Genomic DNA, 16,894 nt, shown 5'->3' with positions numbered 1-16,894 from the left:
GACACAGATTTCTTGTATTTTTCTCTTCTTGTTTATTTGATAACTATGTTGGTTCTTCTGTTCCTCACGTTTCGTACTGTTTAACTTTTGTAAGGAAGCCTCAGGATTCCATGCTCGCCGGAACATGCTGTCTGTTTCCTTATTATAAATCAAAGGTCTGTGTTGTGAAAATCATTTTTTTCTAGAGCTGAATGTATTAAGGATTACATACCCACATATGTGATGTAACACTCCCCACCCCCTTCCCCTCATCGGCCTGTATACACATCACATGAATCTCCCCTTCCCATTCGTCGGACCTGTCCGCATCACATCAATCCCCCTTCGTCGTAGGGCCTGTAAAATTCACATCTGCCCCCGCCCACCTCCTCGGGCTATACGCATTACATCAAATTAAAAAGAGATACGTAGACCAAGTCAAAGTTTTCTTATATACCATTTATTTACTAAGATCATCACACACGACAATTAAGCACTCACAGTGTAAAAGAGTTGTAGTAAGAATTAATTAAACTTTAACAGGAAGTAAAAGACAGATTTTGTGCGACCTTGGACAGTTTGAAGGCTAAAAATATAGTATAAATATCAGTATTAAGTATACAAGGCACAATAATCGCGAAGAAATCGAATTAGTTAACTACTGTTTCTAGAACACACATCAGTTTTACAGAATTAATACTTTAAATCACAAAAAGTTGAGTTGCTTCAATTTCTTTTAATTTGGTGAAATACAGTTTTCATAACAAAATGTTGTATATCCTTCTACGAACAGAAAATTGTTGAAAAATGGATAAAAAACCCACCTTTTGGATAATTCTACCATTTTCCTTTATTATTATTGTTATTACTATTATTGTTGTTTTGTGGTAAGAGATGCACAGAGTAACCATTTTGTTGGAAAGTGTTGAGGTTATTATTTGGTCCTAACCCCCCCCCCATTCAAATCAAAGTCACATGTCCCTACTGTCTCTTGAAGTTTACAACCCCCCCCCCCCTTGACATACACGTGACTGATGTGAAGGAATTAGCTGCGGAGAGGTCGTCCAAAATTACTACTAGAACCAATATTGGGGTTTTGTTGATGTGTAGTTTGCTGAAAGACAGAGCAAGCAGTTTTGATGCACCAATTGTGAAGTTACAAAATAAATTACCTACAAAAGTAAAAAATTCTATGATTTTTTCATTTTCTTTTCAATTTTCATTTTTTCTATGTTTAACTGGTGATGATAACCATTCAAAACTATACTGGACTGGATGGGTTAGGGAATAGATAAAATATAGTTTGCATACTTCCACAAATGGAAAGCAACATTTAATGCAATGCTTAAAAGCTATTGATTTTAAGTAACATTATTACACCTGAAACATCTCTGAACTATTCAATATTCATAAGTTAAATAGTTTTACATGAGTTATTAACTATGTGTTTCTATCTGTTAGTGGACAACCTACTGTATGCCATCATATGTTATCATTCAGTGTAAATGTAATATGCTTGGTGACACAGTAGGTAAAGAAACTACTGTATTCATTTAGTTAACGGTAAAAAAAAGGGTAAAAAACATGAATATAATATGAAATTCCAGCAAAGATCAATGAAGGACGCTATCATTTTCAGATTCTTCTTTAGAGGAGTGCTTGGTTAGGGAGGAGACTGGGAATGGATTTTAGTTATGATTCCTTCATAAAATGATTGCTGAAATATCCAATTTTTAAATAGGTCATTGGTAACTTGTCACACCCACACACCAAAGTGTACACAATTCAAACAAACCCTCACGGGCACTACCGAGCACCACGGCAACGTGTCCCTTGGGGGACTTCCCGTAGGGTGCAGCCACAGACCGACACACCCGACTATATTTACAAGTTATCTCGCACGTCCCCATTTACACACCTGGGTGAAGTGAGGCAATGGTGCATTTTCGTAATTTTAATTCTGTTAATGCTAATAAACTTTCCATCATTTTTGAAAATGCATAGGAAAGACTGGCTGCCTTTGGGTATCAAACGTTTAGCAGCCAGTTCAAGGTGTTAATTAAATTAAGTAGAAAAAGTTAAAGTGGTATAAATGGAATGATGCAGTTCTCTTTAAAAGTATTACAGTTTTGAAATATAAATATTTTTTTAAATGGTAGCACGATTGGAGTTCGGAAACGATACAGAATTGTACAGAAAACGTCCAAAAAATGTGTTTGCAATTAATTCACAAAACAGTTCAAGTTGAACAATGCAGTATATCGTATTACCTACTGTATTTTCTTTTTGAATTATTTTGTGATTAACTGTATGCTTTTATAATACATTTTTTAAGATAAATTCACAAAAATTTAATCCTTCAAACATGTCCGAACCCTTCATGATTTAAAGGAGGCACAGACTCAATGATTATCTTTAGCTTATACATAAATTACAGAGATCTGTATCACGATCCACTCTCCAAATCAGCTAAGAGAAATCTTGCTCCATTCGGGAGGTATTTTAGTTTAAAATCAATTATCCAGTAGCTCCAATTTTGTTAAATCTGTGATGTCACAGTGCCACTAAGTTCCCAAACCTGTTACTATCTCCTTGCTTTTCATTCCAGCTATTAAGATTTTCGAAGGTAGAATGTCAACAGTATTGCAATTGAAGCCAAGAGACTCAATATTGTTTATTCATCATTTGCCGAAGTCATCTCAATGGCAGAAAATTGACTTTGTAATAATAAATCAAGAAAAACATCAGATAAAGAAAGCGTATGTGGTTTGATGTTGTCATATTAGACTTGATGAAGTCTTCAACCTCATGTGCGAAGGAACATTAAATCTCCGTCCTTTCCAAAATTGGATAAGAATTTTTCTCAGCTGTTTAGGATATTTTATGATGTTTATCTAAGCTATCACATACAGTAGGCCAAAGATGATGGTTATGTTGGTGTGTCCTTTAAACATAATATGACATTTTGCATCAATTCTCCTTCCCCTGACCAGTAAACCTGATAACTTTTTTACCAGATAGAAAGCCTCTTTTCTTAACGTTCACAGTGTTTTTAAGAAACAACATATACCATACCACACAGCACAACACACAAACTAAGGGATACCTTGCTCATATCCGAGAGAAACCATCAATGTACAACCCCCTTTCTTTGAATAGTCTTGATTCGTACATCAAGATCTTTCTCTGAACTCCATATCAGCTTTGCCAGCTGCGATCTGGAAGCCAAACCTTCGGCTCGACTTGCTAGACACTGGTGGTACCGATCCTCTCGTAAGGTGGGTCGACAGAAACGTTCCTTGAACCTCTGCTTGAGTGCGGGATCGACAGCCCTGAGCACGTGAACCTTTGCATTAAGAAACATCTCAAAGAGGTCAAGATCGGATTGGATGTGATCTGTGCCGACCCCGGGGTGCTTTTCATCCCATAGTTTACGGGCTGTCACGTAATCCGATCTGTAAAAGCTAGCATGTTCGTAAAGGGACTTGTCAAATATCCCCGATCCCTTAATGATGGTGATGTGTCCTGGATCGGGGGTATCATTGTATATGATGTTTGGGTCGTACTGGGTGAATGGTATAGGGAAAAACACCTGCCATTCGTTTATGGTGTTCATTCTCGCTCTATTCAAAAATTCTACTGAGAGTTCTGTAAAGACGTTAGTTAACAAGAACAGAACGTTGTCTGTAAATTTTGTCGAGATGACATCCATAAGGGCAACTAAGGAAGGGACAGTAGTTTTGACGCTAAGCCAGGACATTTGGGCTTCGGAATGTTTCTTCTCCAGGTAGGAGATGAACCCTTTCAACTTTCCAAAGACGTCTTCAGAAGCCATCGTCTGAGCCTGGGCCGGTGAATATATGAATATCATCATGAGAGAGGATTTGTCATTAGCTTCGATACAAACTCTGGTGTAAAAATCCAAAAATACTTTCAACTGGTCTTGACTGTCAACTTGAACGGGTACAATGAGGGTGACCCGGGTCTGTTCGGTCACGTACGGCATAGGTATCATTTCTACTTTGTTTAGAGGGCGAAGCAAATGAACCCTTTTCTGGATAGATTTCTTCAACTTTTGACTTGTCATTTTCAGCTCTAGGTCCAACGTATATTCCATCCCCCTAGTCGGGTCAAATCTACGATAACCATTGACCAACCTGCCCAGAGTGAAGGCATCAGCATACTTTTCATTCAGTCTTCCCATTGAAGTGGTTACAACTTCATCAATATCCAATTTATCTGCCCCTGTTAGGGGAAGTTTCGGTTCCTGATCACTTGTCCCAAAGATATGTGTCATGGTAAAATATTCCCATTCAAATACCTCAAACCTGGTGGTAACGTTGAAAGGTGGAGGGTATCCCGTCGGCCAAGTAACCTTACGGGACTCTGGTGGTCCATACTGACTGGATTCTTCAATTGATGCCTGCAGGTTCTTTATTTCCTTGTAGGTACGATTCAGGGCCACCTCAGCAGAGAATTTGTGAAGTTTATACATGGACCTCTGGTCAATCACATGGTAAATGGCTAGTGCATTTTGCAGTCTCTTGTCTTCAAAGTCCCTGGGAGAGAGCGCCTTATCCTGGAAATTGTAAGCTCTGTAAACAGAACCCTAGATAAGAAGGAAATGACACAAAAGCCAATAAAATAGTGAAAAATTATGAGAACGAATTTGTTCCATTTGAAAGGGCTTGCTTGCATTTTGTTTTGAATTGTCAGTCAATCTAGTGCTACTGGTTAAATGAATCAATGGTAAGGCATTCGCAAGCCTATAGACTTGCTGTATAAGTCGATGCAATGACATTGGGCACAATTTGTAACAGGAAAAATCATGTTATGCTGAATTGGCAGAACACTAGCTATATATGTACAATGGAGATTACACTGTCTATATACAGTAACTCAATCATTAGTAGTACAATTGAAGTGTGCTAAATTAATCACATAAATGACTGAAATCATAGGATTTCCTTCCGGGGCAAAGTGTCAGGAAACTTTGAATACTTGAGCTCTTTGCTGTCCCTTTGCTGTGAGGAGAAGCATCCTTTTAATGGTAGAATAATTACAACAATTTCAACTTCTATCCTTAATATGTTGTTACGCAAACTCCTCTTACTTTTTAATCACTTGAAAAACAGCAGATTTTCCTAAATTTTGAACTTAGAATTTTTTATGTAATAATTAACTTAAAATTAGTCAACCTAGACTTACTGTATCAAGAACTGGTTTGTAAGAACTATGCCCACTTTATAAATCAACTGTGTTATGAGAATGTCCCTTTTAAGTTACTAAATAATAATAACTGCAAGTATTTCATATCACACACAAAGTACATGACCTGGAGGTGAGTATTCAGAATTATGATATTGATTAGATGACATTAAAAAGGATCCAGGGGTTAGTGCTATCCTGTACCTCAAAACTGTTAGAGCAATGGACCCCTGTGTATTGCTTGATGCACCTAGCCACCTCTAGACCTGGTAGGCTGCTCCATGCTCTCTCCATACACTCTGTCCAATGGCTACCAACTTTCTGCATGAGGTTACTTGACAATAGGTATCCTGGAAAATGAAAATCCCAACAAGAAGGCAACTGTTAATTGTATTTTATGCTACACGTTGACTATGAAAAGATTATTGACGTCACACAGTTTATAGTCAAAAAGGTGGGGAAGGGGAGCAGGATATTGCACAGAACATGGTACTATTAGAGTTCCAGTGAGCTCGTGCAGGAACCTAGCCTAGTAGTAAAGAAACATAGCCAGTAGTAGAAGAGGAATCTAGCCCAGTAGTTAAATTGTATGTTGGTAATTTAATGCAGAAACCTAGCCTAGAAGTTCAGTTGGCTGTTGTTAATGTTTCTCTTTAGTTTCTACTTGAAGTACCTTGGTATGTACTGTACAGTGCTAGGCCTCTATCTGTAATCTTATAATATAACAATGCCTATTGAATTGCCTTGGGAACATGGTATTCATTCAACAAGGTCAATGTTAATATTCAATGACAACATGTGGGAGAGATTAAATCACACGGTGCATCCATTTTGAATGACAACAATTCACAATCATATTCATATATAGTTTGGTACTCACCAGCTTCTTTTTTACAATATGTTATTTCCTTGTCTTCTTCCAGTACAGGCATACCCATGTAAACATCATGGCCGAGACTCATGTGCCCAACAAAGTCCATTAATGCCCCACCATATAGGTAAACTGTATCAGGTATAAGCAGGTACCAGTCAAAATCATTACCATGATGTGTTTCTATGTAGTCCCAAACTCGAAAAACAGACATGATAGACTGGTCAACACCAAGGGAAACAATCTCCATATTCTCTGGGGTAGGTTCTTGCTTTTCACGAGCAAAGAAAACAATCTTGGAAACATGATGTGCAAGCGTTTTATTCATTCCTATTGTGGTTGATTCGGGATAAACATCTCCCTTCACTATAACACCTACGAATAATTTCTCACGGATGTGTAATTCTGCTGACACGTATCGTGTACGAACTACCGCACGCTTATCATTGTTTTTAGGTTTCTGTGGATCATTACCAGTTCTCAAAATAGGTTCATAGTCTTCATCATTAAGAGGATTCCCTTCGCCATCTGTGCCAGAAATACTGAAACCTGGGACCATTTTCTTACTTTTCTGGCGGCCGGCAAGAAGTAAATTATCCAGTCCAGAACAGCCTACATCTGGCCCATCAGTATTCATTAGGCCTACAGGATAACATATTATACTAAGACAAAATCCTACACATAGACCGACTATTATCGGCACGGTTGGCTTAAAACGAACAAAAATAAGACGGAACATTTTAGTGGTTACTTTAGTACGCCTAAACATCACAAATCCCCTCAGTTGCTGATGTTTCAAAGGAAAAAGAACTGCATTCTCCCGTCCTCCAATGTAAATATAACGTGTAAATGTGGCTAGTACTCGGCTATGCTCGCCTAGCCGGGCCGTGAGTTATGCTTTTAGTTATTTGGTTATGCTATATATCCTTGTGTAGTTATGTGGTCACTGAGCCTAGCCTAGCATTCGTATGCATTGTTTATGGAACGCCAAAAGTAAACAAACTGCAACAGAGCAGGATATCCTACTCTAGGTTCCGCACAGCAATTAGAGTAGTGTACATCCGCTCGAAAGGTTAACCATTGTCAGAGAAAAGAGGTAAAACCAGGCGCGTAGCCAGGAATTTGCCAAGGGAGGGGCGAAACTGTAGATTCGGCATTGCAAACTATCTAAGCGTAGCGCCACCATGATTGGCGCGAAGCGCACAAGAAAATTTTGGCTGAAAATGCCTCCCAGATCGCTGGAAATGGCACTTCCCAGGCCTTGTAAGTTGCATCTTAGCATATTCTCTTTTGAAAATACTAGCGATATCATAAAAACATTAAAAACGAATTTAAAAAATATGCTCAAGGGGGGGCGGCTGCCCCCTTCGCCCCCCCCCCCCCCCCTTGGCTACGCGCCTGGGTAAAACTACCTATTAATTAAGGAGGCATACTCCTATTAGCTTCTATATCAATCCGCCCGAATGTTCTCCTATCTCAGGAAAAGTGCCAAAAAGCAGAAGGAGAACATCTTTTTTTTGACTTGTTATCAATCATAATGTAACTACACACAATTAATCGTCTCCAAAAATTATAATATTTAATAAAATGTCAACTACAGTGCACTTGGTTTTATAATTAGTAAACCTTTTCTTTTATAATTTATCAACAACAAAAATCGGTACTTTCTTAGAAAGAACGGGGTACATTTTAATTTCATAAAACAGCTTCAACGCTTCTGCTTTTCTCTCATAGTTTTTACGCTATATACAGAGGCAGACAAGTTCAGGAGTTTAGAAAGGACGGGATGTTACACGGGGTAGGTTGACACCGACTCCCTTGTATGGTCACGTGGTCCTCTCCCAGCAAAACAAATGTAGACGTCTAATGGTACATTTGGATGTATATTTAAGAGTAAGTTAGCAATAACTCTATTAATCCTTAAAAGGAAACTATACATAGCTCGCAAGTCAATAAAACAAGAAAGAATAAGAGAAGTAAAACTAAAAGAAGAAAATATGAAAAGCAGCAGGCTGTACAGAAATGGCAAGAAGACAACATAACTGTTAAGACTATAAAAAAAAAAATCGGTCCAGTGTTATGTCTAAACGCAAGGTTTCGCTAATAATTACATTTGCGTGAGATTTTAAGGGTGGGATGATGTACACCCTGCACCCACACGCGGATCCGTGCCGGCTTTATATCATGAATTTTTGTCCATCAATGTGATAAACGTGTTCCTTGCTTCGACTGGCCACTCTTAGTCTTTGTGTCATGTATTCCAAAGCGTACATCTGCAAAGGTTTGACGTAATGGAACGTAACTAGGTAGTCAGAACAACAGCTTACACCCTGTGAGCGAGAACAACATTAGAGAGCTGATTAAAGTGATAAACGTATTGTACAATCTAGAAAATGCTTAAATATTTAACCTATTAGATAAAGATCAAAATAAACTAGTTGCTTTTGGCTAACACTTTTATGAAGCCCACCGGTCTCAAACTTAAGATTGCAATTGTTGAAGATAAAACACTCTGACTAAAAGATGCTTAAGACTTAAACTTAAATATGTTGAAGACAGTGGACAAACACTGATATCAATAATGGTATTGTAATGTCATAAAACACTTCTAATGTTTGAGAAATAACTAAGTTTTATTAAAGTGACTGGACTATTTATTGTACAAAGCATACCAGTAGGTCAGTTGCTCCAACACAGGGCGACATCAAACTCACTTCAAAGACAATCTCTTTCCATGGATATTCTCTCCATTAACTTATCCTTAATCAGTCCAAGAGACCCTATGTACAGAATATAATGTAAACTTACTAATGAATAGGCTTCACGAGAAAACAGCCGAAACCAATCTGCCACTGTAACACCATTTATGTGATCAATAAACCTTAACGGGAGAAATCTTGCACGACCCATGGAATCCAGCGAACTTTGGGCTGTTACTCCCGCCTTCTTTAAGCAGTATCCTACCATAACATCCTCAGGGTACTCCATAGCAACGCCGTGAAAAGGACACAGACTCTCGGTGTACATAACACTCATAAACATTCGTAAGGCTTCTTTATTGATGACGTAACCAGCACCCCCACTCATATAGTCAAACTTAATCTCAGATTTAGGAATATGGAACATATTTCCAAAATAACTAGGTTCATTGGTGTCTTTTGTAGCCAAAAAATATCTGACGTTGTCAACGATGACGTATGTATCGTCATCAGCTTTAAGGAACCAATCAAAACGTTCACGGTAGTGTTCAAATATAAACGCGAATGCCGCTCTTGTTTTACCCCATAATCCTTTCCTTCCTGTTTCGACTGGAAGACTTATCACCCTGCCTGGAAATGGGCGTTTTGGTGGTTCGTCTGTTATATAAAGGGTCAAATTGCATCGCGGTCCCCACGTTTGTGTAATGTGGATCGCCTTTGAAAATAAATTTTCACGTGACGTCATTACCCAACATAAGATAGAAACGTTAGTGAAACTGTAATCAGAAGATCGTTCAGAAATGATGCTTTGTCTTCCATTCTCAACGTTAAGTTTACCTGTCGGAAAGAATAGACTAGAAAATCAAGCATTGTCGTAGATGAAATTGGAAATACATACACACACACACACGCATGTTTGTATTACATTCGGACCGAGGACCCCATTGTATTTTCCATTGTTCAAATCCACGTACCCTAACCTTAACAATACCCCATACAATAGAATTCTTCCTAGGACGTGGTGATTCTTTAGAAATCACAACCGAGGACCTGAAATTCTTTTGTTCAAGTCCTCGGTCAGATAGCAAAACAAACGCACATACACACACACACATTTATATATATATATATATATATATATATATATATAAATATATATATATATACATATATATATACATATATATATATATACATATACATATATATATACATATATATATATATATATATGTATATGTATATACATATATATATATATATATATATATATGTATATGTATATACATATATATATATATATATATATATATATATATATATATATATATATATATATATATATATTAGTGTTTGCACGGGGTATCCGGGTACCCGGGTACCCGCCCGACGTAATACTACCCGGTTCCTAATTTATTACCCGAATCCTACGAAAAGTGTGATTTAATTTTTTTTTTTGTGCAAATCTACGGTTAGGCAGATTTCCCATTGACTTAGTGTGGTGTTAGGCTAAAATATGTGGTCGAAGATAACAGCAATAACGAAGGTACCCGCCCGACGCGATTCTACCCGGTTCCTAATTTATTACCCGAATCCTACGCAAAGTGTGATTTAAATTTTTTTTATAGAAATCTACGGCTAGGCAGATTTCCCATTGACTTAGTGTGGTGTTAGGCAACCATGTGGTCGAACGTAACAGCAATAATGAATGTGTTCCATGGCTATCTTATAACTGCGTCACAATTTCAGCGAATAACCAGATGGTTAGGCTTTGCTAGATTTCTCATGCATTGACTTAGTGTGGTGTAAGGCTATCATGTGGAAGAAATTATTATTTATTCATTCGTTTATTTCATAGAAGGAAAGGCTGACAAGGAATTTTACGACATGTTTATGGATTATAAACGGGATAACTAAAAAATAATAATCCAAGTGGCTTTTTACTAATCGTGTATTCCAAATGCGATCAAATTGCGCGAATCGCGTAATCTCGCGGCTAATGCGAACCCTGGGCTTGCATAATAGATAGTAGTAGTAACAACTGAGCTAAAGTAAAGGGATATTTTATGGTATGATCCAATAGACGTGGAGAGCTAGCATAAGCAGCGGCGGCAGTGCGATGTTAACAACATAACTACTAATTAGTAGGAATGTTAATTATATTAAGTAATTAACAAGTTTATGACAGAAAAAAAGCAAATAGAAATTATTGAGGAAGGTTTTATACCTTACCTTACACATACGTTTTTGAACATGAAAACATTGTCAGTAGAGAATATAATTCATTTATTATAGCATCTAATATGTAATTTCTTGAAAATCGTGATACACGAGGGTAAACAATTTTTTCCCGGGTACCCGGGTACCCGACGGGTAACGGCTCTCGGGTACCCGGTTCCCGATTTTTGGACCCGTGTAAACACTAATATATATATATATATATATATATATATATATGTATATATACATCTCAAAATGAAATAGCTTCTTGACGTCTTCCAAAGCAAATGCACTCACCAAAGTTAGCATTGGTTTTCTCTTCAGTATAATGCTCTAGATGTACCGTAATTAGACAACGTATGATGAATCCAGCGAACAGAGAAATAACTGGCAGAATTATCGGCAAATACTTCGCTGCCATTTTTCTTATCCAATCATCAAAGACACTGGTTGTACTTTCAGTCAAATGGGTACATTCAAGATCAAGTATGGTTCAAATAGTTTTAAATAATCCTTCATTTCGTTTTCTGTTTCAATTTCAATTTTCAATTCTTCTGTTTGCTATCAATATCGCTGAACAGCCATGTCCCATTTGTTTCGCTCAAAGTTTCAGGAGTTTCTCTGTTGTCCAATCATCCAATCACAACGAACAGTGTATACTTGGTAGTTATATCCTCAAACTTCAATAGAGACTTACTCAGTCTGATTACTGTCATGAACATGAAGTATGTCTAGGCAGAGATTTAACTTTGTTTCAGGTGAATATATCTCTTGTGGCATTTATACATCCATCAAGCAAACGGTTTTCTTTTCTGTCAAGCTTATTGTAGCTGATCGCAAAATATAATTAGGCAGTAAAGACTATTGACTGGCACATTGAATACAACTGAATATCTTCCGTCCTATTGAAAGTATTATAAAATGGATGTTAAAGCAATTGTATATGATAACTGCAATATAAACTACCTTATTAGAAATCACTTTCAGCACATTACCAAAAAAGAAAAGTTTACAAGTATAATATTGTAATGCTATTTTTCACACTCTTCATGGAAATGACCACAAATTATTATTGGAATTGCTTGTGTTTCGCTAATCAACCTAAAATACCGACCTTGTGTTTTATATGCGTTTTACAAACAATCAATACAAATAACACTGTACCACAAGGCGACCTAAACACCTTTCTTTCATTTTCCTTTTGTTGTATGTGTGTGTGTGTGCTTGCGTGAGGGTCAGTTTGCGTGTTTGCTCCCGGTGTTACAAGCAGCAGTGTTTAGCTTCAGAGTAATTTGCGTATTGATGTTCACGTTCAAGCAGACATATTTTGTGTTAAAACAAGCAGAAAATGAAACATTTCTGTATTCATGCGCGCGTTGACAATATGAAGAAAAGAAATGCGCGACATGGAATTCATTTACTTCGGTGGCAGTCCTTTCTTTCAGTCATAAACTAATGTAGTGAATGATTCAACATTAATGCTAAACATGGATTCCGTTATATATAGTTCAAGTTCACAAACCACTTGTGCACTAACCACAAGATTCAATGCATTTTTTTTCACTCAAATGTATATCAATAAAACTGCCTTGTTTCATAAAGACAATGCGAACGATTGTGTCTCCGAATACGACATCGGTTGTTATTGCTATAAAGGATTGCTTTTGAATAAATTAATTTTGATATTTTGTAGTCCGTGAAAAAACACTGTTATCAATATTTCTATAACACTTTAAAATGTGTATCCTTTAAACAGCTGAGCTGACTCATCAATCAAAGTGTCTGAACCGTGGGGTGGTTGGGGGGGGGGGGGGTAATTAAGATAGTAAGTACTTTAATTAAGTGGATACATTTATATGATGTGAGGATTAGACAGCTGAGCTGACTAAGTAAGTAAGTCAGTAATTAAGAGGATACATCATATGATGTGAGGATTCCCCCGTTTCCCATCCCTCCTACCTTCCAGCTAGCTAGCATATGCCATTGCGAAGTAGACTCCGTGAGTTGTTTCACAGTAGGCCTATGTCAATGTTCCGTTGATCATGAGTTTTAACAGAGCTTTTTTTAGATGTAATGGCGCCCTCCAGTTGCTTGTCTCACATCAACGTGTTGTATTGCATAGTAACAGATCAATTTGGGCTTGACCTCTTGACCTCTTGACCATCTAGTGTTATACCAAGGAATTCAAAGGCAACTCCCTAGTTACACCATACTCTATAATGAAAGGCAAATAGAAGGCAACTGAAAATAATCCCAAACTTTTGTTTACCAAATACAAGCAATGAAAGAGCCGTATAATCATCAAAGATAAACATACTGTAGCATTGAAACGAGCGGCGGATGCATTTGGTGCAACGGACGATACTAGGACATTTCCTCGTAACTAAGGATATCTCCTCCATTCGGCACCTTGATATGGCGACTCATTCGGCGCCTTGATATGGCGGCTCATTCGGCACCTTGATATGGTGGATCATTCGGCGCCTTGATATGGCGGCTCATTCGGCGCCCCGTCAGTGCACGGCGGGTTTGGATTCGTGCAATCTGCTCCTACCTGGGTGTATGGTCGTTAGGTTATATAAAAGTGGCGGTGTGGAATGACGAGATCACGTCAGAGGTGAATGAAAGCACTGTAAGCTATAGAGCTGTGAATTTTCTACAGATATTAAACCACCCCCCAAAATTAGCTCTTCCCTTACTCTTTCCTTCCCCACCCTCCACCTCCCTCCCCCCTCCCTCTCCTCCTCACCATTTTCAATTCCATTTCATCTCGTCGTCCTATTTTGGTACTTTAGCCGCACTGGCAATCTAAACAAAATCTCGCAGAAAGTTGAAACTTTTACCTAAATAGGTTGACTTTTCGGTTTAGAATTATAAAGAAAACTTGTCCATTCAGGACTACCATAGCTTGTCAATTCTAGTTTGAGCGAAATCGCGGCAGTTATATATATAACCACCTTTGATAACATCTGTTGTTCAAGGTTATCTGGCTGCATGTCAATTCTCATTAGCTGGGCCTCTTATTCTTCTAGCTACTTTGATGAGCCTTGTCACGAACACAGATAAGCATAATCGCCCTGCAATAGAGTCCAATTGGTAGTTTGTAATCGTTTTCAAACCACGTGCCACCCCACACTCACCCCGCCCCCCCCCCCACCCCGTCTCTCTCTCTCTGTGCATTTTATCGAACGTAAACATTTGAGGGGAATGTCTCTCTCTTTAAAGAAAATAGAACGGAAATAAAACAGGTTTTACGAGCTGGAAAAAAGAAAATTCTTACAAGCGATTAGAGGGTATAGTTGTTTAGGCGCGATTTTCTGTGTTATTTATTATTATTCAGATGACTTCGAAATGTCTACTCGACATAATCGAGACCAGCAAGTTCCGAGGTGGCCTCGCGACCGCTCTCGAGGCATATAAGACTACAAAGAGGTACTATAAGACCAATGAAGCATCTCATATGAGAATAACGATGATGTAACAAACTAAACGCTATCTTTTTATGTCTTACCTAACTTGTTACAAATGCAGCCCTTGCTTTAATAAAAAACTATCCAAAGAAAAGTTTATTCCCTAGCGAAATGTTTCCGCTCCGTAGCGTGCAAATACAAACGACCTCTGCAGTAAACAGTAAGTTGTCAAAAACATATTGCTCAAAATAGTTCCACATCGACATATACTCAGTTCACTGGTGTTTTAGTGTAAATGATTGACACCGTGTCATTGAACCCCCTCCCCCTACGTAGGGTCTGATTACGTGACCACCACACTCTTCAAGACAATCACTTGCGATTCAACCGGGTCATAATTTAATTTCAGGTAATGCAAGATTTGCTGTTCATTTTCATTAATCAGAGCAAGTGGCGTTAGTTTGACGTCACTGGTGGGTTTATTTTGATGACGTCATAGATTTTGTGTAATCAAAAGGAGGTCGGGAATGGAAGTTAACATCGATTCTAGGATACCCTTTATTGAACACAAACAAATTCGTCAAAGTCATTGGTATCGGAACGGAAGCTGTTTCATATTGACATAATCACAAGAGTCTTTTAAGAATAAACATCAAGAGTTTTACCTTTTTTAAAGATATTTTTAACCTGTGGATACAGCAGTGGCTAAATGGACCCCCCCCCCACCCCACCCCTCCACACACACAAAATAAATCTGTAGAAAGTTTTGAATTACTTCAACAAGAAAATGAGCAGAAATATTGTAAAAATTGTTAACAGGATATACTCCAGGGGTTAAATTTATTTTTTTAAGAACAAATAACATATTCTGAGCATTCTTGTGAGATTTGCATTAAATTCCCGGAAAGCGTTTTCGACTTTTTGGGCCATGACGTCATAGTTGCACCCTAACAAAAGGCTGTGTTGTTTTGCTTTTTTCTTCTCGGTCTTATTTCTTTTTCTTTCCTTTTTTTCCTTGGATTCGATATTTTCCAGCGTTACCTTAAGGGGCTCTGAAGTAATAAATAAACCAAGGATTGCAGTGTACTCATATCAAGATGCATCCCGATTCTGAATGGAAAATATTGGAATTGAAGTTTGAAGCAGAATAATAGAGTCGATTTTTATTAAATGTTTGGAAGTTAAAATGTACTTAACTAATCAAATGTATACCATGGCAGTTATAACCAACCCTTTCACATCAAAAATGATTTGCAGATTATGTCTACTCTTCTATTTTTTAGACTTTGACCATTGTTTTAAAACACCGAGCAACCACCTGTTTTATGGATTAGCAAACACTTGTATGACTCCCTTTATACTATGATGAGAAATAGTTTACAAGATGCAAGACTCAACATAAAATGCCAATAAATCTTGCCTGAGACTGTTATTACGACTTGTTGTAAAATAGTCACCTTTGATCAAACGATTGTAGCATCTCCGTGTATAACAGTGAGATACCCTTTTTTCGATATCTGGATTAATTAACTGCTCCTTAAAGCATATTGTCACAAGATAACAAATATATATATATATATATTTAATTTAAACCTTCATCTTAATTAAGTCATTCTTGAACTACCAAATATATTTGTTGATAGTAGCTGAATATGTTGTTGAACTTTAAAGAAAGGTACAACACGTTCATGTTTAACCCATGGACAGTTATTTTCAGCTATTTTCGATTAATTCTGTAGTTTTCTTTTCTTAAATCAAACTAAAAGCAAAGTAAAAAGGAACCTTGCTCAATGAGACTCGGTCAAAAAATATTTGGACTCTTGTCAAGAATAGACCAAATCAATCACAATCGTAGCTATAGATCCAAAAATAAATTTCCAATCTTGGTGAGATGGAAGCAGTGACCGCCGTGCTAAATGATATAAGCAGGAAGGTCACCGTTGGCGAAAAGATAAATATGTATGCTTGTGATGACGTCATCGTGGCTTAAAGAGTATAACTGAAGAACGTTTCAAACGATACCGCATATATATATATATATATATATATATATATATATATATATATTAATATATATTTATTTGTATATATTTATATATAAAAATATATATATATATAGATATATATTTATATATTTATATATATATATATTTATATATTTATTTATATATATATATATATATATATATATTAATATGTATAATGATTATGTCCAAGGTAGTAAAGTATGAGATTTCTCAGATGTTAGCAACTACAGGAGATAATCGTGACTATTAAAACAAATATTTGTATTGTAACCGATGCAACAAAATTCATTTCAATATCACGAAAAGGTTTAATAAAGTTGTGTTTACAAAATTTCAAAAGACGAAATAGGAAGGAAGGGAATTCGAACACGAAGAAAAATGCCTCGGTTTGAGTCTTAATACTTCTGCTACGTTGATTAAATTCGGTGAGCAAATATATCTGTTGAAATTTCTGATTAAGCATAGGCCCTATATTCCTCT

General features: G+C 37.1%; 2 protein-coding genes across 2 annotated transcripts; both read right to left on the bottom strand.

Annotated features, from left to right (window-relative positions):
- Window positions 1-417: 417 nt before the first annotated feature.
- LOC139959025 (chondroitin sulfate synthase 2-like) lies at window positions 418-6,967 on the bottom strand. The gene is made up of 3 exons (XM_071956541.1): window positions 6,068-6,967; window positions 5,392-5,537; window positions 418-4,588 (listed from the first exon to the last, which is right to left on the bottom strand). Exons 1-3 carry the CDS (start codon window positions 6,825-6,827, stop codon window positions 3,110-3,112), a joined length of 2,385 nt encoding a protein of 794 aa, XP_071812642.1. The 5' UTR covers window positions 6,828-6,967; the 3' UTR covers window positions 418-3,109.
- Window positions 6,968-7,215: 248 nt separating this feature from the next.
- Window positions 7,216-11,958, bottom strand: LOC139959032 (glycoprotein-N-acetylgalactosamine 3-beta-galactosyltransferase 1-like). The gene is made up of 3 exons (XM_071956561.1): window positions 11,275-11,958; window positions 8,867-9,594; window positions 7,216-8,388 (listed from the first exon to the last, which is right to left on the bottom strand). The coding sequence occupies exons 1-3, from the start codon at window positions 11,396-11,398 to the stop codon at window positions 8,236-8,238; spliced, it is 1,005 nt and encodes a 334-aa protein (XP_071812662.1). The 5' UTR covers window positions 11,399-11,958; the 3' UTR covers window positions 7,216-8,235.
- Window positions 11,959-16,894: the final 4,936 nt, after the last annotated feature.

This window comes from Apostichopus japonicus, chromosome 18 (genome assembly GCF_037975245.1).
Source record: "Apostichopus japonicus isolate 1M-3 chromosome 18, ASM3797524v1, whole genome shotgun sequence".
Taxonomy (NCBI): Eukaryota; Metazoa; Echinodermata; class Holothuroidea; order Aspidochirotida; family Stichopodidae; genus Apostichopus; species Apostichopus japonicus.
This window is presented reverse-complemented; position numbering and strand designations above follow the sequence as displayed.

What these genes read in the sequence shown, in the direction of transcription:
- LOC139959025 (XM_071956541.1), bottom strand. Translation starts at nt 6,827, where the DNA reads ATGTTTAGGCGTACTAAAGTAACCACTAAAATGTTCCGTCTTATTTTT. An exon ending in ATATTGTAAAAAAGAAGCTG is followed by an intron (nt 5,538 to 6,067) that starts GTGAGTACCAAA and finishes TTCATTTTCCAG; the next exon opens with GATACCTATTGTCAAGTAAC. An exon ending in ATTGCTCTAACAGTTTTGAG is followed by an intron (nt 4,589 to 5,391) that starts GTACAGGATAGC and finishes CTTCTTATCTAG; the next exon opens with GGTTCTGTTTACAGAGCTTA.
- LOC139959032 (XM_071956561.1), bottom strand. Translation starts at nt 11,398, where the DNA reads ATGGCAGCGAAGTATTTGCCGATAATTCTGCCAGTTATTTCTCTGTTC. An exon ending in GAAAACCAATGCTAACTTTG is followed by an intron (nt 9,595 to 11,274) that starts GTGAGTGCATTT and finishes TCTTTCCGACAG; the next exon opens with GTAAACTTAACGTTGAGAAT. An exon ending in CTCGTGAAGCCTATTCATTA is followed by an intron (nt 8,389 to 8,866) that starts GTAAGTTTACAT and finishes TCTCGCTCACAG; the next exon opens with GGTGTAAGCTGTTGTTCTGA.